General features: G+C 39.9%; 1 protein-coding gene across 7 annotated transcripts in view; it reads right to left on the reverse strand.

Moving 5' to 3' along the window:
• The window catches only part of ANKRD55 (ankyrin repeat domain 55), a 661,295-nt gene that overhangs the window by 38,647 nt on the left and 597,242 nt on the right, over window positions 1-25,406 (reverse strand). For 6 of the 7 annotated variants that reach the window (XM_032472436.1, XM_032472450.1, XM_032472447.1 and 3 more), the window contains 3 exons: window positions 17,195-17,317; window positions 11,842-11,972; window positions 7,988-8,097 (listed from right to left, as the gene is read on the reverse strand). In XM_032472436.1, the coding sequence (XP_032328327.1) occupies window positions 7,988-8,097; window positions 11,842-11,972; window positions 17,195-17,317 (364 nt within the window). Of the gene's footprint in view, window positions 1-7,987; window positions 8,098-11,841; window positions 11,973-17,194; window positions 17,318-18,632; window positions 18,766-25,406 lie in introns of those variants that run through there. The other variant, XM_032472463.1, reaches the window with a different exon arrangement.

Genomic DNA, 25,406 nt, shown 5'->3' on the forward strand with positions numbered 1-25,406 from the left:
GCATACAGCATTTACAGCATACCTGGAACACAGTAAGCGTTATTTCTAGAATACTTAACCCTAGAAGTTTTACCCTGGCTCCACCTCAGAATTCCCTGGGGAGATTTTTTTAAAACCACAAATACCTGGGCTCTATATTCAGAGTTTCTGACTCAGTGGTTCTGGAGAGAGGCCCAACTTCTACAGTTTAAATAAGCAGTTCAAGAAAGTCTGGTAAATAATCAGATTTGGGAACCACTGAGGAAGGTTTGAGTGAGTTAATCAATGGATACTCATTGTTATAGACAGAACTGCATCCCCCAGAAATTCGTATGTTGAAGCTCTAACCAACCCCACAAGTGCCTCATAATGTGACTGTAATTGGAGATAGAGCCTTTAAAGAAGTAATTAGTTAAAGGACTAGGGTGGGCTTTAATCCAGTTTGACTCCTGTTCTCTTAAGAAGAGGCGATTAAGACACACAGACCCCAGAGGCACGTGCTCACAGTAGAAAGACCACATGAAGAGGCAGCGAGATGGTGGCCACCTGCAAGCCAAGGGGAGAGGCCTCAGAGGAAACCAGCCCTGCTGGCTCCTTGATGTTGGATGTCCAGTCTTCAGAACTGTGAAAAAATAAATTTCTGTTGTTTAAGCCTCCCAGCCCGTGCTATTCTGTTATGGTCGCCCCAGCAAACTAATATTCTCATCAGGATGGTAAAGGAAAGGAAGACAATGGAGGAAATTCAGAAATTATTTTGGAAGAACTATTTGAAAAACAAAATGGTTTAGCCTCCTCCCAAATCAGATTTTCACTGTCTCTCAGCTTAGATGACATTTAAAGTCCTAAGTATTAAACTGCTACCCACAACAGACGAAAAGGAAGAGTGACTTATTACATAGTGTTATAAGGAGAACTTAAATGGGGATGGACCTCTTCAGTGGAGGTCATGTAACCAGGAAGCCCAGGGTTTAAATCAAGTCTCATCACTGTCTTTTGGGGCAGCCAAGATAAGGCTGTGATTTAACTCTGGCCTCACCACTGCATGACCTCTGTGAGCTTCTGTATCCTCACTTCTGTAACAACGATAGTAACAGCGGAGTGGTGAGGATTAAATAACGTAACAGGTGTAAAGCTCCTAGTATACAGACTTTAAAGGAACAGGGGCTATGGCTGCAAACAGCACATCTCTTCTATCATTTCTGAATTCTAGAATTCCTCCATCTGGTGGGAAAATGCTATAAAAATAACAGAATTTTGGTTAACACTGTTTTTTATATTTTCCCATATAGCTATTTTACGAGCAGAAGGTAACTGGTGATTATCTTTCTTCGCTCCCCTCCCCTCCCTCTCTCTTTCTCTCCCTCATTAATGGCCATTGTCTAATCTCAAGGGCACATTTGTTCTGAAGTGCTGGGGGAGGGAGAGTGGGAGGGAAACTCAAGAGGTCAGTTGTGGTCCAATCTTGTTATCCTCGGCTAACCCTTAGCAGGCTGAGGTCATCTGCAGCCAGACATAATCTTCTGGGGCTGCTCCAGAGCAGAGTGATCACATTGAGAGAAGTTGGCTCTGATCAGATGAGAATGGGGTTGAGGAGAGTAAGACCTCTTCTCACATCCTGGGTGAGCCTCCAAATGTCATATGATGAGCCCTGTGCTGGATACTTCTCTACTTGCCTCTCAAATCCATTCTTTGCTTTGCAGGGTCCCACTCTGAAGGCTGGCCTCCAACAAGTTTATCATCCAAGTCCCCTGCCCTTTGACTTCCCATTGGGTTTGGTCAGTGGGAGAACTGGCAGGAGGAAGGAAAGAGGTAACTTCCCTTTTCAACAGGGACTTTTTTCCTTTACTAAAGGCCTTGGCTCCTGCCAGGTGGCCCCTCTCCTACAGCTACAACTACAGCTAGAGCCTTGCTCTCCGCAGGTTCCAGTAACAGCTTCCTTCCTTGCCCCTTCTCTCCTAAATGTAGAACTTTTTCCTGATTTTGGTGGGGGAGTGGGGATGGGGGGTTTTCATCATCTCTTGTTGGTTAATTTCAAATAGTCTTTCAACAAACTTTCTTAGTTACCTCTTTTACTATTTCATGTCTTCCCTGTCACGACCCTCAATGATACATGCTAATCTACACTGCTTGCCTCCATTTTGATTCCTAAGTCTCTATGACTCACTGATCTTCAAAGTTGGTTACAAATTTACACATAAGTATTTCTTCTCTCCCTCCCTCCCTCCCTCCCCATCTCTCTCTCTCATTTTATGAGAGCAAATGACTTGATGCACTACATTGCTTGCCAAGGGTATCCCACATTGTCTTGGTGGTCCAGCCTGGCACTTCCATACTGTTCCATGGTTCAGTGGTAATCTGCAAGACACCTGTCCCACATTGGTCTGAATTACCAGCGGACTTGCAGACCTCTTAGTTTTGTTTTCTCAGAGCCCCTGTTTTGTGCGGAGGTGGCCCAGGAGTATTTCTCCCACATACCCCAGCCCAGTCTCCTATTAGCACCAGCTGAAACTCTATCCTGCTCGCAGATCTCCCGCTGCCAGGACAGCAGGCACGGATCCCCAGCAGGAGCCTTCCCAGACAGGCAGCATGGTGAGTGATAAGAGCACATAGTCTGGGGCCAGACTGCCTCTATTAGAACCTCAGCTCCCTCACCAATCAGCCAGTGACCTCGGCAAGTTATGAAACTCTCAGTGCCTACATTTTCTTATCTGTAAAACAGAGATGATAATACCCATTTCTTAAAAATTTGTTGTAACTTTAAACTTTCAATGCATATAAAGCACTTAGAATGGACTTTACATACTATAAGTTCTATATAATGAATAATTTTTAAAAGCTCCTACTCTTTATATTTTGGGGTCCCCAGATTGCCATTAGGCAATTGGTGGGCCAGAAAGAGACCAGTTAGACGTATACTGTGGGCCGGGGGTGGAGTGCAGTTTGTCTCTTTGACCTTCTCTGTTTTGCTGGCCTCTTGGGTTCACAGCCCTGGAACTGGCCCAGCCCAAGGATGGGTGGGAAAAGGGTCCCCAAGCCAGCCATCTGCTCTCCGGTCCTGGAAGCTGTCTGGAGGTAAGAGCAGGCTGCAGTGAAACATCCACTGCAGGTTAGAATGCATCAGTTTGAAACAAGAGAACAGGACCAAAGAAATGATTTCCTTCTTCCCTCTGGCTATAGTTAAGAGCAATGAAAAGAGGCAGAGCTGCTGGGGCTCTGGCAGGAAAAAAAAAAAAAATCTGCTGGTAACCATGGAGACCATGAAAAAGACCTTCAGAGAGCCCTGTGGCTGCTTTCAGAGGAAATTGCTGCTTGCCTTCCAACTCTAGCATGCACAGCGTTGTACAAACACAACTCCGTGCTCTTTGGAGCTTTGTCTTAATGACCATGCCCCCTCTTTCAGACGGGCGCCCTCTGAATGTCCCAGCCAAGGAAGCAAGAAAAGCCATGGGGAACTGAAAGGGAGAAAACTCAGACCTGCTGAGAAGCAGTGTTCAAAGCAGGAAGGGGATTTGTGAGATGAAACCTGTGCTCCTTTGCTTTTGTCCATCGAACTTGCCTTCATGTTCTTAATTATAGGTCCCTTATCCCTGCAGTGCTTAGATCCCCAGTGAACTGTAGCTTAGCTAAGGCTGTATATTGGCACCAGTTGGTTTGCTAGTGAGTTGTATTCTTCAGAGGACCAAAATCTCTCTGGAGGCAAAGGGCTAATTGAAGGGTCCTCTTGGCATGTTCACAAGCAGCTTTAGTTTGAGACTTCGCTGTCAATAGCCTCCAGTGAGCACCGAGTGGAAGAGTGTGCTGTTCAGAAGTCTAAGGGTTAGTGGATTTTAAAAGGAGTATGAATACCTGAGTACAAGGCCACAGTGTGACTGGTACATATCCTTATGATTAGAGGAAAAATACAGATGTTTGCACTGACAGAGGTAGGGAAGGGAGTTTCAGGGGAGCTGAATGGTTGAGTTTGATGGTCATTGGCTTCTAAAATTTGCAATGTGCTACGTCCCAAGGTCAATACAAATAGGAGCAATGTTCATACCCTGATGATCTTTGCAGTAAATGTGTGCACATGTCAGTGGGTGCAGGAGTGTGTGCATGCACCTGTGTGTATGGATATATTTCTTGTGGACCTGTGTGTGCTAAGGTGAAGAAGGCCCTGGTGAGAGCTGGTGCGTGGCAGTAGCAGGGTTTCATTCTTCAGTGCTGATCTATGGTACTTCATTATTTCTATCTTCCACCATCATCACCATCATTATCATCATCATCACTAACACTTACTGAACACTGACGATTAACAGTGTTCAGTGCTTTCCACACATTTTCTCATTTACTTCAACCTACTTTCCTATGAGGTAAGTACTGTAATATTCCTACTTTTGAGAAGAGAAAGCTAACTAAACCTTGACGTGTCAACTTGCCCAAGATAATATGGTCTGTAAGCAATGGAGCCAAATTCAAACTTAGTCAGTCCAACTCCTGAGGTGGCACTCCTGGCCACCCTTTTCCTCAATCCAAAAAAGGATTTTAGGTGGTTTTTCAGATACATATAGTAAAACAAGATTACAAGTGAAAAAACTAGGCAAAGGGAAAATGAGGCAAAGGAAAAAGAACATGTAATTATGGTCCTATGTTTGTGTCAGAGGTGAGACATAATTTGGGCTCTGAGTTTTCTAAATATACAAGCAGAGAAACATGATCATACTCATAGTAGTCACATAATAAAAATAAAAACAAATTTATCAGGAGGAGCGTAGGAATTCTTCCTTTAGTAGATATTTTTCTACTATTGTATCTACTAAATATCGATTTTAGTAGATATTTTTAGATAATATAATGAACAAAATATTTCCTGACAATGAGTCAATAAGGACTTCTTTAAGGCTGTTCCTTATAAGGCCTCTCAGTGTAGACCAAGGGCTTAATGACAAAATGTGATCATTAGAATAAATTTTACAGGGTCCACAACAGTGGACTCCAGGAGCACAGCAGACCCTTTGGGCAGGTTACTTATCCTCACACAGGCAGCAGACAATTAGTGACCTTTTTGATGCCTCGGTTTTCTCATCTATAAAATGGGGACAGAAATATTACCTACCACATAAAGGTGTGGTAAAGGTTAGACAAGACAGTACATGGAAAGCACTCAGAACTTTGCTCAGAATGTGGTAAATAATCTGTGCTGTTTGTCATCATGATCCGTGTTGTAACTACAGACCTATGTTTAATGGTCAGACAAGCTGGCCTAAAGATGTGTCCACTTAGGAAAATTAAACAGTCAAGCAGGTTTGCATCGCCTAATGGAAGGTTACTCCCTTCTGCATTATGATTCTAGAATTAGGAGGTGCCCATAAAACAGACTGAGATTTTTTTTCTCAGAAAACGATTCTGAGTTCATGATGACACACAAACAAATGGGCAGTCAAAGCCCAACATCTCTGGCTCTGTTAGTTTTGGCTTGAAGCATCTAACATAGATGTTATCAAATCCTGCCACGGCCATAAAATTTCTCAATAAACAATGATAAAATACCTCATTTTAAGCAATGTAATTCCATAAGGAGTCCTTTCAGTTAAGCTAGTTTTGAAATGTTCTCTAGGTAGAAAAACCAGTTGATTTTGCTCTATGGGTTGTTAAGGTTTAACCCAACTCATTTTTGGAGAACATTTGCCAGAAATGCTAATTTTGGTCTTGAAATAGTTAACTTTAATCTTGGGTTTTACTAGTTACAGCAGCTAGCATTACCATAACTAAAGAAGGATTTTATGTTCCAGAGTCAGCTAACTGTCCATTTAGGATAATAAAACTGTATCATCAGCACACAGAGGATGTTTATTTTTCTGGCTTCAGCTCTTCCAAAGGTGGTAGCTGGGTCATTTGGTACAATTTCAAGAGAAGGGGAAGCCACAGCTCAGTGTTCTCTCAGTTCTAGTGATGTAATGCAGATCCTAGAGAGTCTAGGGGCACTGCTGGGCATAATAAGAAATAGACTAACAAGTCCACAAAAGGTGAAGTGTGCTTGGATTGGTTTTTAATTTATTAGTGTAGTGATTTCAGATGATGAGGCCAATCTAGTGACCAAACTGAACTCGAATGTGATTCCAGCTGCCGAGGCTTGGTTCACGCCTTAGGTGCAATGGCTTAATGGCAGAGAGAGCGTTTCACCAAAGTTTATGCCCTCCTTTCTTGGATTGGAGTCATTGCAGGGAGGCAGATTCTTTGTCAGGGACTATATTCCCCAGCACTACTTATTGCCAAATCACCCATCCTTACTAAAGGAATGTGAGCAGAAGTGAGTTGTGTCATTTGTAGGCTGAGATTTTAAAGAAATAAGTGAGGCTTGTTTATACTCCTGTCATCCCATCTGCAGGCTGAACAAAGGATTCTGTGATCCAAGGGGAAGAGGAAGCCACAAGATGGAAGCAGCCTGGTCCTCTCTGAGCCACCTGTGGAGGGAAGCCAACCCCCAACTAGGAACATCTACATTGGATTAAATTTTATTATGTTAAAATGCTGCAACTTTGGATTTGATTTGTTACAACAGCTGTAATTACAGTAACTAAAGCAAGTGTTCATCTTTCAGAATCAGGTAGATTTCAAAATGACTACTCTGAACGAAGCAGGTAAAAAGCAACTAAGTAGAGTAAATCAAGGCAGAATAGTCTTAAAGGTACATTTAAAATGTATTCTCTGAAGATTACCGTTGGGAAAACAGTATGATTTTGTGACTATTTTTGTGGGTTGTCTAGAAGTCACTCTGTTTTCATCAAAAGGTAGTCATCTTTTTATGATGTCTACTGATTGTTAGCTCAGGGCTTTCTGTTTCTTCTCTAAACTTCCTTGTTTTGTTGGGCTTTGAGTAAACCCTAGTTTTCTATTATTCCTGGATATAATCCAATGATAACAGAAGCAAGGCTTGGTTGGGAATAGTCCTGGAATTTCCCAAGTCCTTTTACTTTAGTGTAAAACAGACTGAAATGAAGAAATCATGTTACCTCTCAACCTGGAAGGCGCCTTGGTCTCCTCAACCCCCACAGGGCTTCAGTTTTAGTTTCTGGACACAGGGTAAGGAGGAGGCGCAGCAGAACACACCCCCTGTGGTGCTGGCCTGTTGCCTAGCTCTGGGGAACGAGAAATTCCTGCCAGAGGCCTGTTCTGTCAGCAGAGGTTCAAGAAGTGCCCAGAATGTTGCTGATTCCACAGTGGGAAACGCAGTGATCAAGCTGCTAGGAGGGACTTTCAAAAGACTGGTGATCTAAGCCATGTAGTACAGTGGACTGGGGTAACTACACTTGGTCTGGGCAAAACTTTTTCCTTCGTCGCTCAACTTCTTACATAAATGTGACCTTCTCGATCATCTAGCTTATTTGAGGACATTCCTTCACATGATTTCCAGCAGCATACACTCCTAGATTTCCTTCTAACCCACTGGTCTCCTGTCTCAGTCTCCTTTGCTGGGTTTTTGCTTCCTTCCAGCCCATAAACGTTGGCATGACTCTGAGTTCAGACATTAACCTTTCTGCCCAGCTAGTGCTCTGTTACCCTGTTTGGTTTCCTTCATAGCACTATTTGAGATAATACTATTTATTTGTTTACTAGTGTGCCACTTAAGTCACTGCGAGGTCAGAGATGCTGTCTTGCTCCCTGTGGAACTGCAAGGGCCTAGAACAGTGGTTGGATCATAATAAGCACTCAGTAAATAGTTATTGAATTAATAACTGACTAATTTAATGAATGAATATATGAATTCAGATGATGATGAACAGCATTTTTTCTTAAATCAGAGACTAGAAGAAAAGGGTTTTATTGAAGTAGGAGGGGACTGAGTTTAGCACTGAGATTATTCCAGGATATTTTGATTCACTGAGATGTAGTCCTGTCTGCTACAACTCCCCCACCCCCCAAAAATGGGATGGATTTTGTTTTTATTCACCACAGAGGGTTGGATTAGATGATCTTCTAATCCAAGTTGGGTGCTTCCCAACTTGGGCGTCGTGTGAACCTGGCTACTCACCTCACATCAGGCTCAGCGGTGGCAGCGTGCAGTGGCAGACGGCCATTTTTATCTGGGATATTGTGCTTGGCACCATTTCTTAGTAGACTCACACAACCTTCCAGCCAACCCTGGAAGAGCAAGAGCATCATTATATAACACAATCTTGCATAACACAATCCAACAAACCTTCTCCAATTTTCTTTCCCTTTCTTCTTTGGTTTGGCTAAAAACATGTTCTATTGACCTAAAGTGGTTAAGGACTATAACTCGAATTTACACAACAGAGGGCTGAAAGTCTTGAGGTATGGATGCCTGAGTTTTGTGGAGGAACTTCACCCTGTCAGATGCAGATTAATTCCTAGACTCTTTCTTCTACCTGCACCTCCCCATTTCTAGGGCCACTCGCGTGTGCTCCACTTTTTATACTCAGTTCCTAGAGCCAAATGTGGCATGTGATGGGGTGATTACTCAGCTCTAGCCTCTCATTCTGTGGGCTTAGCTCCAAATCATGCTTGTCAATGGTCTCACCCGGATGTCATGGTCCAGTTCCAAAACTGGGCTCCTGCGTCATTCTTGAGTCCCAGCCTCCACTCGATGCCTCAGTCTATCTATAGCTGATAAACAGCCCTTTGTCCTCTTTTCCAAGTTCCCTTTCTAGTAACCTAGTCAGTTCCTCTTCTGATACCTAGAATTCTATGCTGAGCACCACCTACTCCAGTGGCTGAGACTCGGCTACTCTGGTGATCTTTTCCTGCTGAATCTGGGGGTATCACCAGCACCCCCTCAGGGTTCCCCATTATTGTGCTTTACCCACCTATGAATTCCTCAAGTAACTTCCTGTGAACCCCCTGCTGTCTACCAATTACCCAGATTGAGACCTGATATTGCTACATCTCATTCTTGTCCCTTCCTTGGTCAGCACAGCTGGGCCACGTCTCTCCTTATTTCAAAGGGCAAATATAATTGCAGGCTAGTCCTCCCATTCTGTTCATCATCTGACCCAACCCTGCTGATGATTGAGTTTGGCTCACATGACAAGGAGAATGTCTCCTAAATTCATCCAGAATCACTTGGGTTACTCACCCAATTATAAGCAGGCTTTTAAGTAAATGAAGCTATTATTATGAAGAATAAGACAATAATTCTCTATTTTTGTCCTGCCTTCTTCTATTCCTGTATAGTTAAGTCTCAAGATTACCCAATGTTAAGAGAAAGATGACTGAAGATTTTCCCTCACCATACTAGAAGCAAAAATAAAAATGTTACTAAGTGCATGGAGGAAAAAGAGAGATGATAAGAAAAGAAATTTGGGTTCTGAAAAGTCTAGAAAAAACTTTTTTTTCAACAAAAGCACATCAAAATTCATAGGTTTTATTGAATATGGCTTTGTAGAACTGACCAATAATATCTAAGTTTTAAGTAGAAGCAAGTAATTTCAACCTTGATTCATAGTTTACCAATGTATTAAATCTAGTTTTAGTTCCTAATGTCTACGTCATCAATTTCTCTGATTAAAAGGGAAAAGTATGACTAGAAGACCCAAAAGAAAGGAATGCTGGACAAATTCCAGAGTTGCCAAATTTTAGAGTTGCCTAAGGTTTAGTTTTTGAAAAACAAATCTTCTGATGGGGGAGGGTTTGAAACATTTTTATCATTTTGCAACATTTCCTGGAACTATGTGTGCATGTGTTCTTTTTTTTTTTTTTTTTCTTCTTTTCTTCAGAAAAGAAATCAGAAAGCCACTGAATACATCTGAAACCCGTGGTCACTATTCAGAACTAACAAATACATCTTTTACCTACTATGTGCTGGGTGATTCTGCATATGTTTCTCCTTCACTTGTGATAAACTTAGGGTATTATTTTTACTACATTTTTCAAATGAGGAAAGAGGCACAAAGAGGTGAGGAAATTTGCCTAAGGTCATGCATCTATGGTAAGTTTATTTGTACAGTGAGTTTGAAGCTGTGACTGAGCCAATTTCTAAGTGCCCCCTTTGCCAAGCTGCCCTTTAATACTTGAATTCAAACACTGCCAGAGGGAGTGGTGGGCTTCACAGTGTCATCAATAGCACACCACCTACCCCCATCCTTCCCAGGAGCCTCAGGAGAGCCAGCGAAGAGCCCTGCCTTGGGGGTCCAAACTGAGGTGAGGTCAACATTAAGAGGATAGTGCCACATGCTGTCATGCAGGCAAACTTCCCCATGCAGCTCCTTAGAATGCATTCCTAGAAAGAGTTCTCTGCAACGGCGGCACCTCGCTAGGCTCACTGTTCGCTGTGAACTAGAGGAGGACTTCTTCCCAGTTCTTAAGTGGTTCTCCAGCCCAAGAAATCTGAAATTTTGAATTTTAGAATTTTGAAAGAAAGCAAGCTTCGTTTCACCCTATTCTGTATGCTAGTGGCAGTTAACTTTAGAAACCATCTCTAATCCCTTCCTGCATCCCCTGATCCAAATTTCCTCTTTTCAGCTCAGCTCAGACACCAGAAATCTCCATAGCTAGAGCAGTTGTTAGGGCATGTGCTAGAAGGGAGGGGGGCTGGGAGGGCAGTTACAGGTATGTCTGAGATACTGGACTTCACCTAGTGTTCATAGACCAGTGTTTTTCAAACTTGAACAGCATAAAAATTGCCTGGGAAGTTTGTTTAACATGCAGGTACTTCCCTCCGCCCACAACCCCATCCTGCTCCCAGAGTGTCTGACTCAGAAGGTCTAGGGTGTAATCCAGGAACCCACATTTGAAACAAGCACTCCAACACTTTGAAAAATTCTTCCCAGTTTCATGTGTGAGTCCTAGAGAAAGAGGGCATGCAAATAAGAAATGAAAGGCTAGTTTCTAAAGAAAAATCTCTGTGAGAACTGGGCAATGCTTCACTGCAAGTTACGCTAGATTGTGGCACGAAGGTGGGTATTTGGGGAAGAGAGTGTTCCATTTGGCCAGGGCAGCTTCAGGATACCATGGGCTAATTCACCACTGTCAACGGGCAGCGACAGCAAATGCAAGAAGCTGCATCAGTGCAGCAACAGTGGTTTCTGATGAAGATTTCCAGGAGCTGTGTTGGAGAGGAGAGAGAGTGATGACCCTCACATGGCACCAAGGAGGACTTGTTTGACATGGACTCAAGATAGCGCTGGGATCTCCCAGAAAGATTACAGGGAAGATTTGAGAGGAGACAGGCTTGAAGTTTTTCAGTAAGGTCGTATCAAGCTTGAGCTAAAGTTGGGAAATGCTAGACTGAAATCTCCTGCACTGAGGACTGGCTCTATACAAGCTTTAATTTGAACACTGATTGTGGGTTGAATCCTATGAATGGTGTTGTCCCTGAAGAATCTGGTCTTTCTCCCCTACTCCCTACCTACCACTCTTCCCAGTTCTCATTGTTCTCACTTTGCTTATCCTTCAGCCTCCACTCAACTAGTTCTACCCCAGAGAGGTAAACTGCAGCTTCAAATGCTAACCCCCACTCAGATGGCTTCTAAAGTTAACTGCCACTAGCATACAGAATAGAGTGAAATGAAGCTTGCTTTCTTTCAATGAAGGGCATTTAATGGAGGGCATTCTTAGAAGGAGTACCAAGTGTGTCTGGAAATGCCTCAGGGGAAATTATGATGCAGTTAAGATGGAAAAGAATATTTCTCTAATGCTGGTATCACCTCTAACTTAGAGGATTGTTAGGAAAATCAAAATGACTTAAATGCATGAAACCAACTCTAAGTGGTATATAAATGTTGGAGATGATCAAAGCAAAGGTTTCAAGTTCTGTTTCTATCGGCCAGCTGCATAAATCCAAGAACACTCTTCAGCAAGTGGGGCCCCACAATGACACATTTAGTCCACTCCACTCCTTAATGCCGCCACACACGCAGTCGGTACCAGATAGGTTGCCAGGCAGAGACTTGTGCGGCCATAAGCGTCCTGCATGTTAATATTTGCTCCCATCTTCAACAGCAGCTTCACTGTGTCCACTTGACGTCCAGAAACTGCATGCATTAAGGGTGTACATCCTGGAATGAGACATTTCAACAGCCTTTAAAAATGTTTGATTTGTGAAATTTATGAACGGACTTTGCCTTTTTATTTATTATGCTCTTTGCAGATAAATGAACAACCCTCAACACAAACCCAGCTGTTGAGCTGAAGAGAGATGATGATTGTTGCTACATTTATATAAACTATGTATTTTTCTGGCCCTATTAAATCTTTTATAATTTTTCAGTAATTGGTTGATTAGGACATTTTGCGCAGATGATAAAATTTGCTTATTACTACCTTGGGAATCAGCACAATTTGGGACGTAACAGGTAGGTTTATCCTGACTTGGTTTGAACAATGCAGAATCTGGAGGTGTCTTTGGAAAGCACTTCAGCCAGGCAGACAGGTGCAGCACACTTTTATTGGAGGTGGTAAGTGATATAGGGCAGTGATGGTAGACTAACCATGTGTTGCACAAATTCTTGCTAAAAGGGGCCATCTTAACTGAAATACTTCTTTGTTTTTAGAATCACTATAGGCCAAGCATTTGGTTTTTCATGTGTTTTCTTCCTGAATAAAAACACAGATGAAATCACACATTCTGACTGACTTTGCAGGGCTGTTAGAACAAGCCAGGCTGGTGAGGCAGAATCCAGGTACTTCACACTCCTCCAGGTGAAGAAAACAACATCAGACACAGTCCCTTGCCCAGCTGAGACTTGTTTAGATGCCTTTTGATTGTAGATTCACATAGACGTTGTGATTTATTTCCAGGTGAATTGCAAACTATGACCTCAGAGATCCCTGAGAATGGATAAATTCTAGGACTGCTGTTCTTACCAAAAGATTGCAGCCTGCAACCCAGTTTTTCTCCATATCTCTCCTTTTTAATACTCTTTCAAGCACCTGTACTGGGTAAAATCAAGAATGAACTGTTATGTCTTAAATAGTGGCAAAATTTCCTTCTTTCTCTCTCTCTCCTTCCCCTCTCCTCTTTCCTTTCTCCTTTTTCTTCTCTCTTTTCTCTCTCTCTCTCTCTACTTTCTCTCCATTCCTCCCTCCTTGGGTCCCTCCATCCTTTACTTCCTTCCTTCCATCCTCTCTTCCTCACTCCCTTCTTTCTTCTCTTTATCTATTTCCTTATTTTATTTTTTGCTTATGGGTGTTTTGAATTGCTCCAGCATCATTTGTTGAAAAGGCTTTCTTTCACTGAATTACATTTGGACCTTTGTCAAAGATCAGTTGAGCATATTTGTGTGAGTCTATTTCTGGGTTTTCTGTTCTTTTCTATTGATCTATGTGTCCATCCTTCACCCAATACACAGTCTTGATTTCTGTAGCTATATAATAAGTCTTGAAATTGAGTAGACTGATTCCTCCCACTTTTTTCTTCTTTCTTAAAATTGTTTTATCTATCCTAGTTTCTCCTAGTTGCCTTCTATACAAATTTCAGATAATCTTGTATAATCTTTTAGATAATCTATAAAAAATCTTGCTGGGGTTTGATAGAAATTGCATGAAACCTGTATATGAATTTGGGGAGCACTGCATGTACCACCTTGAATCTTCTAATCCATGAACATGGTACATCTCTCCATGTATTTAGATCCTTGATTTCTTTCATCAGCATTTTACAGTTTTCAGTATACAAGTCTTGTACATGTTTTGTTTTATTCACACTTAAATATTCTTTACTGAGTGATTTTAATTGGTATCATGGTTTTAATTTTGGTGTCCACTTGCTCATTTCTAGTATATAGAAATAAATTTGTTTTTGTGTATTGATCTTGTACCCTGTGACCTTGCTGGATTTACCAGGTATTGGAAGTTTTTTTCTTTTAGTAGGTTCCTTAGGACTTTCTAAGCTGTGCAAAGAAGGGAAAAGTTTTGTTTTTTCCTTTTCAGTATGTATGCTTTTTATTTCCTTTTCTTGCCTTTTTGCACTGGCTGGAAGTTCCAGCATTATGATGAATATGAGAGAGAGTAGACATCTTTGTTTTGTTCCTGATTTTAGGGGCAAAGCACTCAAGCTTTCACCAGTAAGTAAAACGTTAGCTCTAGGGTTTTTTGCAGATACTCTTTAAAAAAAATTTTTTTTTTCAATGAATGTAAAGTACTATTTTTTATTTTTTTGGTGGGGGGAGGTGATCAGGTTTATTTCTTTAGTTCTTAAGTGGTGGTGCTGGGGATGTAGATACTCTTAATCAAATTGAGGAAGTTCCCCCTTTATTCCTATTTTTCTGTGAGTTTTTAATCATGAATATGTGTTAAATTTTGTCAAATGCTTTTTCTGCATCAATTGATATGATCACATAATTTTTCTTCTGTAGCTGGTTAATATGATGGATTATACTGATTGATTGTCAAATATTGAACCAGACAGAACATTTCTAGGGAAAAAAACAACTTGGTCATGGTATATAATCCTTTTTACATATTACTGAATTCTATTTGCTAATATTTTGCTAAGGATTTCTGTATCTATGTTCATGGGGAATATTGGTCTGTAGGTTTATTTTTCACATCATTTTTTGTCAGGTTTTGATATCAGAGTAATAGTAGCTTCATAAATGTAAATGAGAAGTTTCCTCCTTTTACCTTGTCTGAAAAAGATTATGTAGAATTGATACTAATAATTATTTAAGAATTTGTAGGAGTCTCCAGTAAAATCATCTAGGCCTGATGATGCCTTTTCCTGGGAATTTTTAAATTATGAATTTAATTTTGTTAATAATTATAGCATTATTCAAATAATCCATTTCCTATTGGATGAACTATGGCAGAGTTTATCTCTTTTTTGAAGGAATTAATCCATTTTGTCTAGTCATATTATGAGTGTAGAGTTGTTTTATTTTCTTATTATCCTTCAGATGTCTGCAGAGTCATTCCTGATAGTTGTAATTTGTGTCTTCTTTCATTTTCTCTTCGTCATTGCTAGAGGTTTGTCAATTTAATTGACAGTTTCAAAGAATTAGTTTCTTGTTTCATTGATTTTTCTCTATTTTTCTTTTTCTGTTTTCAATTTCATTGATTTCTATTCTTCTCTTTATTATATCTTTTGTTTGCTTTGGGTTTAGTTTACTTTTCTTTTTCTACATTCTTGAGGTGAGAACTTAGATTATTGATTGATACTTTTTCTCTTTTTAAATGAATGTATTTAGTGCTATACATTTCCCTCTTAGCACTGCTTTAGCTGTATCCCACAAGTTTTGATATGTTGTATCTTTGTTTCCATTCATAGTCAGTCAGTACAAGCCAGGATTGAGTGCAATTAGTCTGACTCTTGTACTTATCACACAAGTGGTATTTAACCTTTTACTCTCCTCATTTCCAACTTCTAGCCCCAACACAGATGTACAAGTAAGCCTGCTTTAAAAACAAACAAAAAACTACCATGGCTAAATTAGGGAGCAACCACTCGCTTTACAAAACATTTTATTGTCATGATAAGGGAATCCCAAGCTCCTCTTGGGATAGGCCAACTGTTAAAAATCATTAATGATTTCTCAGAAATACTAGGTCAGAGAAACCAATGATAGATCCTTTGTTACAGTCCTGTAGCACCCTGAGGCAGCCGCTTCTTCTTCCTCTCCCTCCTGCTCCTCCTCCTTCTCCTCCGTCTTCTCCTTCTTCATCTTCATTTTTCAAGCCTACTTTCTTTCAGTTGTTCAGATTCTCTCACTTCTATTGCTCTATTTTCAAGTTTACTGATCCTTTCCTCTGCCTCCTCATTCTGCTGCTGAGCTTAGCCTTTGAGTGTTTAACTGTAATTATTGTATTTTTCAGTTTAAACATTTTCCATTTGGTTCTTCTTCATATCTGTTACTTCTTTGCTGAGCCTTTCTATTTTTTCATTTGTTTCAAGCATGTTCGTAATTGCTCATTGAAGCATATTTTTTTTCATGGCTACTTGAAATCTTTGCCAGATAATTCTAACATTTTTCCTCTCAGTGTTGGGATCTATTAATTGTCTTTTTTTTTCATTCAGTTTGAGGTCTTCCTGTTTCTTGGTATGATAAGTGATTTTTCTATTGAAACTTGGACATTTGGGGTATTGTGTTATGAGGTGCCTAATCTTACTTAAACCCTCTGTTTTAGCTGCTTTCTTTGACACTGCTCCAAAGGAGAAATGAGGGGATACCACCTTATTATTGCCAGGTGGAAAAAGAAGTTTAAGTTCCCCACTTAGCCTTCATTGACATCTAAGTAGGAGAAGACTCTTCATTACTGGGTGGTAGAGAAAGTCCTAATTCTCAAAAAGGATTCCTGTGACACTGCCCTTGCAGGTAGGGGGATGGGGAGATGAAGACCTTATTACCAAGTAGAGGTGGAGGTCCAGTCTCCCCACTTGGTCTTTGTTAGAATGCATGGGGCTGTTGTCATAGTTTTTTTCTTTTCTTTCCCTTCCTTTTGCTTCCCTTCCCTTCCCTCTCCTCCCCTCCCTCCCTCCCTTTCTCTTCCTTCCTCCCTCCCTCTCCTCTTCCTTACTTTGCCTTCCTGCCTTCCTTCATTTTTTGAAGTGATGTTTGGTGGAATAGACTCTATTGTCTCAAAGTTTTCTGTCTTGCTATGTGGCCCTTTCTTGGTTCTTTGGCTAGAGAACAGACTTTTGTTAGGGGCTTTTTTGGTCTATGTCTGTTGGCATGTCTGCATTATTGACTTATTTGGCACCAAGTCTGGGGATTATAAGGCAAGAAGGAAATCCAGGAAACTTACCACTTTGTCATTTTTTGGGTCCCAAGGTCCTACCTAGTTTGTCATTTTCTCTCCACCTTCTGGAGTGTTCTTATGTTTATTTTATATACAATGTTCAGGATTTTTAGTTGTATTTAGCAAAAGGAATAAATAAAAATGTACTACTTCTACTCCATCTTCCTAGAAACAGAAATCCTCACTCTCTGGCTTTCATAGTCACACTTTCCCAATGTCCATTGCTACCAAAAATGTCCTCCTCTTTCCATATCCCCTTTCTATCTACTTAGCTGATCTACTTTAGTCATTCATACAAAGAAGCTGAAAACAAACTCTACCAACCAACTTTATGAGAAGAAGTGATGTAAAAGAATTAGAAGATTTGTGTCCATGACTCTCATTAAATGAAATACTAAGGGACCTATACATGGCTATAGGCAGGATACTCCTTGTTTCTCCAGTATCAAAGTGGCCTATCAAATATAATTTTATTAACATTGCTCACATCTGGAGGCCATCTCTAAAATGACAGAGCAGGGTTCAAAATGCACAAATAGCTCACCTTCACTGTCACAGCATTCTAGGATGGAAGGGTCTTCCCGAATCACAGCAGTCAGAGCATTGACATCTCCATTAGATGCTGCTTGATAAACCATGTTCAGGTCAACTTCCTCAGATGAATCACCTTCATGAATCAAATAGAGACACACTTAGTGTGTGGAGAGAATTCACTGAAAGAATAACAACACCCAAAGCATCACCCACACAAGTGATTCATGAAAACCTCTCTGGTGAATCCAGGCAGAAGACTGAGTCATCCTGATCACACACACCTTCACCACTTCTAAAGAAAAGTTGACCACTGTGGGCCATGTTGTAGGGTCACCATATATTGGGAAGGAGCCTGAGGGATTAGATGTCCTCTGAGATTTAATGATTCTCTCCAGTCATTCAGACTACTTGAAATCAGTGAGACCAGACTGGGAAGTGGAGCCCTCATCTTGGTTCTGGGTTTCCCTTTTTTGATCTGAAACATGTTACTTTCCCTTTCAATGACTCAGTTTACCCACCCTTGAAAGAGATATTGTGCTCCTTTTTCTCTGTCCTCCAGATGTACTCTCTACCTTTTTCCTCCTGCTCTGTACCCTGAGGGCTGACCCTTGCTAGCTGTATCACCCAGGCCCCCTGCCCCTTAGTGTCCATGGGAGGCACTGACAGGAGAATGATAGGAGAAGAGAGAAAGAGGGGGCATTTCTTCCTGCCTTCCCCTAGTGCAGGGTCTAGCAGTAGCTGCTTCTCTTCCACCAGGAGGACCTCCTCCCCAGAACCAGCCCTCACTGGACTCCTTCCGGTAATACATTGTCCTTTCAACCCTGCCTCATCTCTGTATGTAGTCCCTTCACCAAAAGCCCTTCATCTGAACCATCTGGGATTTCATGACATGGTGTTTCCAGAAGAAACAGAGCTGTATGCAACTCCCTTGAATTTGGTAGCCACCTTTATTATACCTTTGTGCATGACTAGACCAACTAATAGTACTGCCAAAGGTGACAACAGAACTGTGAGTCAAGTGACCCCAGGGGAGCACTGGAAGGTCTTGGAGACAAGCTCTGTTTATGGGGATACCCTTTGTGAGATGCTGTGCCGAGGCGTTCTATTTAAACAACTTCTCCCACACATGGGTTCAGGGAAAATGCATGCATGCGAGAAAAGTTTCTAAAATTGTGTTTTTCTATTAGTGTAGACATTATGCCAGAGAGTCTACAGTTCTAATTGATTTTTAGTTGGCAGTGGTCCTAACCCTCTGGCTTGGTTTCTCTGTCCCAGTATTTCTGGGAAGTCATTAATGACTTTTAAACCAGTTAATCTGCCCCAGGAGAAGCTTGTCACTGAAAATGATTCACTTATGACAACAAACTGCTTTGTAAAGTGAGTGATTTCTCCCTAATTTATCCATGGTAGATTTGTTACTGCAGGTGTTGTTTTCAAAGCTGACTCACCTGTGCATTGCCTGAGGGCTGGAAGTGAGAAGGGAGGGACGTCAAGGTCAAATGTCACTTCTGTGGTAAGTTTAAGGACTCTGGAGCCACACCATTGGGGTTCAAGTCCTGGTGTGTACTAACCAGCTGTGTAAATTTGGGCCAGTTACCCTCTTTGGGCCTTAGTATCCTTATCTTTCAAATGGAGATGATGATGATGACAACCACCTATTTCATAAGGTTGCTGTGAAGAATAAATGAGTTAATATTCAATCTTATGTGCCTTTAGAACAGGGCATAGCATGTAGTAAATGCCGTATATACTTTGCTACTACTACTGTTACCATTTATACGTGTGTGTGTGTGTGTGCGCGCGCGCGTGCACATGTTTAGACAGCATTAGAAATCTGGGACGTGTACAGATGAAGGTCTCTCTGATGATGGCTAGATAAAGGATTCATAGATTGCATAGAGCATTCACTCTGTTAGAAACCCACCCAGGAGCCTAGATGTTTTGTTAAGATTGCTCATGATACCTTTGGACACAAGAAATAGGGCCCAGACTTAAGGACAGAGATGGGCTTGGTACCCGGTTGTACCACATCCAAAGATGCTGGTGATGTCATTTCAGAAGGAAGATCCTGGTGGTGGGCTAAGGAACTCTGTGTTTATAGCCTGTTTATATCTTATACAACATGTTTATATAACATACATAAATGTGTTTATAACCGCATCACTGAGTGCAATAAAATCTGTAAGGCACATTAATCACACTGTTGAGTATATACAGCCGAGAGAAATAAGAAATGCATTGCCTCATAGAATCAGAATCCCAAATAATTTGCCAAATAATTAGGATTCTAATAAGACTGTATTTAATAGGGATAAACATAGGGTAATGTCTCTTGTTCCATAAACTACTTGAACTAATTGAAGGGTGGTTGAACCTGTAGTTTTTGTTCCTCAATATCTCCTCACCCTGCTGGTGACTTTAACCTGGTTATTCTCTAGGGACCACCTCCTCTCCACTTTCAGCCCACAAGCTGATTCAGTGGAGTTGACTATATCCCTGCTCAGGGACAGAACATGTGACCCAGAGCTAAGCCATTCAGCACAAGCATTATTCTGGCCACAGAGATTGGTACAGGGATGTGGCCCAATCAGAATCCATGAAAGGCAATGATACTCTGGATATTTTGGGATTTCTGGGAGGAAGCATTTTTTTTTTTTAACCATTGGTGAATCTAGGAGCTATAGGGGAGATATTATATGGGTGGAGAGCCTAAGAATGAAGACAACACAAGAAGAGCAGAGCTGGGCTAAGAGAAGGAAATAATTGAGACCTGGTGACATCATTTGAATTCCTGAAGCCATACCTTAGGCCATTTGGAACATTTACATATGCCAATAAATTCCTTTTTTGCTTAAGTCAGTTTGCATAAATGTGTTTACTTTTCTTTTTAATCACTGAAGAGTTCTAACTAACAAAAAGTTTAAGTGGTGGCATATTAGAAAAGCATTTAGGTTTTTAGTTGGGCATTTAGTGCAAAGGAATAAACAATGTGACAATAAACTAGTAGGATTCCTGGCTGCAATAATAATAGTCTAGTAACCAGACTGAGGGAGGTAATAGACTTTGTACATTCTTAACTAGTCAGTGTCATGAAGTCTATAGCCTATGGATTAAATGAGCTGTAGGTAGCTAGAGAACATTCAGAGGAGAGTGACAAGAATGGAGTATGGCTGGACTTCATATCATATGATGAACAGTGAAAGGAAATAGATGTGTTTACTCTGGAGATTACTCTTGTGTGGTCATGATGGTTGCTTTCAGATATTTGAAGGTTTTTAAATTTTAATTTAAAAATGTGGTAAATACACATAACAAAATTTGCCATTTTAACCATTTTTAAGTGTAGAGTTCAGTGGCATGATGTACATTCACATTGTTGTGCAGCCATCACCACTATCTCCAGAACTCTTTTCATCTTCCAGAACTCAAACTCTGTACCATTAGACAAATACTCTCCATTTCTCCTGCTCTTCCATATCCTAGAAACCACCGTTTCACTTTCTGTCTCTATGAACTTGATCACTCTAGGTACCTCATTTAAGTGGAATCATACAGTATTTGTCCTTATGTGCCTGGCTTATTTCACTTAGCATAATGCCCATGAGATTCATCCATATTGTAGCATGTGTCAGAATTTCCTTCTTTTTAAAGGTTGAATAATAATCTGTTGTATGTATGTACCACATTTTGTTCATTTATTCAGCCATCAGGGGACACTTGGGTTGTTTCCACCTTTTGCTATTGTGAATAATGGTGCTACAAACATGGGTATACAAATAATTCTTTTAGACTCTGCTTTCAGTTCTTTGAGGTATATACTTAGAAGCAAAATTGCTAGGTAGCATGATAATACTATTTTTAATTTTTTAAGGAAACACCACACTGTTTTCCAATGTGGCTGCAACATTTTATATTCTCACCAACGATGCACAAGGGTTCCAATTTCCCCACGTCCTTATCAATATTTGTTACTTCCTGTTTTTGCTTCATGTGTTTGTTTTAATAATAGCTAGCCTAATGGGTGTGAAGTGATATCTTGTGGTTTTGATTTGCATTTTCCTATGATTAGTGATGCTGAGAATCTTTTCATGTGCTTTTTGGCCATCTGTATATTTTTGGAGAAATGTCTAAGTCCTTTGCCCAGTTTTAATTGGGTTTTTTGTTTGTTTGTTTGTTTGTTTGTTTGTTTGTTAAGCTGTAGAAATTCTCTATATAGTCTGGATATTAACTCATCAGATACATAATTTGCATACATTTTCTCCCATTCTGTAGGTTGCCTTATCACTCTGTTGAAAGTGTCCTGATGCACAAAACCATTTAACACTGATGTAGTTCAATTTGTCTATTTTATCTTTGGTTGTCTGTGCTTTTGTCATCACATCCAAGAAATTACTGCCAAATTCAATGTCATGAAGCTTTCCCCCTTTGTTTTCTTCTGAGAGTTTTACAGTTTTAGGTCTGATATTTAGATCTTTGGCCTACTTTGAGTTATTTTTTATAGACAGTTTTAAGGTAAGGGTCTGACTTCATTGTTTCACATGTGGCTGTCCAGTTGTTCCAGCATTATTTGTTAAAAAGACATTTCTTCCACCACTGAATGGTCTTGGTATCCTTATTGACCACAGATGTATGAGATTATTTATAGACTCAGTTCTGTTCTGTGGATCTATATATCTGTCTTTATGCCAATACTACACTGTTTTGATTGCTGTAGATTTGTAATATGCTTTGAAATCAAAAGTGAGAGACCTTCAACTTTGTTCTTCTTTGGTAAGTTTGTTTTGGCTATTTGTGGTCCCTTGAGATTCCATATGAATTTTAGGATGGACTTTTATATTTCTGCAAAAAGATCATTGGGATTTTGATAGAGATTGCATCAAATCTGTAAATCTCTGGGTAGTATTGACATCTTAACAATATTATCTTCTGATCAATGAAACACAAGATGTCTTTCCATTTTATTGGTGTTTTCTTTAATTTCCAGCAGTGTTTTGTAGTTTTCAGTGTACAAGTCTTTTTTGCCTCTGGGCTAAGTTTGTTTCTAAGTATTTTATTCTTTTTTTTTTTATCATTTATTTATTAGTTTATTTTTTCTAACTTTTTTTTTACTGAGTTCTAGTCATTTTACAATGTTGTGTCAAATTCCAGTGTAGAGCACAATTTTTCAGTTGTACATGAACATACATATATTCACTGTCACATTTTTTTCACTGTGAGATACCACAAGATCTTGTATATATTTCCCTGTGCTATACAGTACAATCTTGTTTATCTATTCTACATTTTGAAATCCCAGCCTGTCCCTTCCCACCCTCTGCCCCCTTGGCAACCACAAGTTTGTATTCTGTGTCTCTGAGTCTGTTTCTGTTTGTATTTATGTTCTTTTTTTGTAGATTCCATATATGAGCAATCTCATATGGTATTTTTCTTTCTCTTTCTGGCTTACTTCACTTAGAATGACATTCTCCAGGAACATTCATGTTGCTGCTAATAGCGTTATGTTGTTGGTTTTTATGACTGAATAGTATTCCATTGTATACATATACCACATCTTCTTTATCCAGTCATCTGTTGATGGACATTTAGGCTGTTTCCATGTCTTGGCTATTGTAAATACTGCTGCTATGAACACTGGGGTGCAGATGTCTTTTTGAAGTAGGGTTCCTTCTGGATATATGCCCAGGAGCAGGATTCCTGGGTCATATGGTAAGTCTACTCCTAGTCTTTTGAGGAATCTCCACACTGTTTTCCATAGTGGCTGCACCAAACTGCATTCCCACCAGCAGTGTAGGAGGGTTCCCCTTTCTCCACAGCCTCTCCAGCATTTGTCATTTGTGGATTTTTGAATGACGGCCATTCTGACTGGTGTGAGGTGATACCTCATTGTAGTTTTGATTTGCCTTTCTCTGATAATTAGTGATATTGAGCATTTTTTCATGCGCTTATTGATCATTTGTATGTCTTCCTTGGAGAATTGCTTCTTTAGGTCTTCTGCCCATTTTTGGATTGGGCTGTTTGTTTTGTTCTTACTGAGTCATATGAGCTGCTTATATATTCTGGAGATCAAGCCTTTGTTGATTTAATTTGCAGAAATTTTCTCCCATTCCGTAAGTTGTCATTTTGTTTTACTTATGGTTTCCTTTGCTGTGCAGAAGCTTGTAAGTTTAATTAAGTCCCATTTGTTTATTCTTGCTTTTATTTCTATTGTTTGGGTTTTTTTTTAAATTCTTTTTGATGCTACTGTAAACAATTATTTTTCAAAGAGCTTTTAAGCAGAAAATTTTATGGTTAAATACTTCTGTGAAACTCTAGCAGTTAGAAATAGCAGCGAGTGAGACTGACAGAAGGGTATTTTAAGTTTTAGAACACTGTAAAAATGTTCTGGGTTACCTCAAGAGTTAGTGAGCTTCCTGTCATTAAAGATGGTCAACCTTGGCTAGACAGTCACCACAGAAGTGTGTTGCAGAAAGAATTCAGACAGAGAGTGAAGCACAAGGTAGGGGGAAGGGAAGATGTGTGAGGCAAAACAGAATGTACCTCAGAGTTTCTTCCAACCCTGAGAAACCATACTAAATTACACAGTGATTAGCAAATAAGAAATGAAGGAACTTCCATAGAAATTGTGTAGAAACAGTCAATTTAAATTGCAGTCAATGCAAATAATTAAGCCTACTACTATTAATACATAAATTCTTTCTTGTCTCCTTCCTTCTTTCCTTATCCATCTGGCTATCTATTATTTATCTATATTCCGTCTACCTGTCTATCTATCTATCATCTATCTATCTATCAAGTATCATCTGTCTACCATCAATTTGTCATCTATTTATCTTTCTTACCATTCAGCTTTAGAGGAGGAGCATGGTTTGAATAGCTTTTGCCTCCCTAACTGTGTGAAAGTTGAAACAGACAGACTTATATATGGGTGCATAAAGAGAAATTCTAAAATTCACAGAGGGAGTGAGACTGAAAGTAGAGAAAATGGAAAACAGACATAAAGGAAATAGGATGAAAGAAGCATGTGAACAGATGTAGATTATATTTTATTAAAAATTATCTATGTATATATTTATATACAAAAAATATAAGACTAGAAGAACCTGCATCAAAACATCAGTAATCTCTTAGATATTATTCACAACTTTCTGTATTTTCCAAATTTTCTATAATGAACTTACGTATTTTTATAATCATCAAAATACACCAAGTTTTAAATGTTGAGAGAGTAGTATGTCTTACTAGGTTTACATTAATGTGTTACTACTAGAAGGGTAGACAGAGACTAGTGTGTCTGAGAAAACAAGTGCTTGATATTTGATAAGGTGCTGAAAAAGGAAAAACACACATGTATTTTGCTAATTCTGACCTTTATAAATACCCTAGTAAATTAGAAAAAAAAGGTACATATTTAAATTTTTATTAATTTTGACCTGAAAATTAGGACAGACTTTATTGAAATCATCTATTTCCCTCATTTTTCTTGGCTACAAACCTTGTGAACAGTTTTCTGGGGGTATTGCAAATGATCTACCTAATTCCAAGGGCCCAACTCTTGAATAGTGGGACTTCAGACATATGACAGGCTGCTAGAAATGTTTTGGATTAGAGTCTTCCTCAAGAGCTTCTCAGATTTTGTACAGATGTGGGTTCCTTTTCTAGAGCTTCTCATAGTGGCTCTGTCCCTGGATTATTGTGGAGTTCCTTGGGAAAGCCCTTGATCACATTAAATTACTGAGCCCACTTTGTTGAAATTACTCAGAGGTTAGCTTGGCATTTGTTCTGCTTAAGCTGCGATCGTTTTGTGGCACAGCCAGGTCAATATAAGGATAGATCAGGGACTTCAGTTTCAAGAGTCCAGACCAAGGGTCTTGAGAGGATTTCTTTGGCTCATTCTATTCTGAGGACCCTTGGGTGGCTGAACTGAGAGTCCTCAGTGAAGTGTGGATTCATTTTGGGCAACTAAAGAGGATTCTGCAGATATTTCTTAGATTGTTTTTTTGAGTGGAACTGATTGTGTCTAAAGAACTGAAATTTATTCATTCATCCATCTACTTAACATCTACTGTAGGCTCGTGAAATTGCAGGTACAAAGGTTGCAGAGTCTTTTTTCCTTAGAAAGAAGACATGACTTACTGGGAAAACACGTGTGTAATTTATGATTGAGATACACCAGGGATATTACAGCAAGACAGAGGAAGGATTATTTAAATGAAGAGTTTCTT

This window comes from Camelus ferus, chromosome 3, assembly GCF_009834535.1.
Source record: "Camelus ferus isolate YT-003-E chromosome 3, BCGSAC_Cfer_1.0, whole genome shotgun sequence".
Classification (NCBI taxonomy): domain Eukaryota; kingdom Metazoa; phylum Chordata; class Mammalia; order Artiodactyla; family Camelidae; genus Camelus; species Camelus ferus.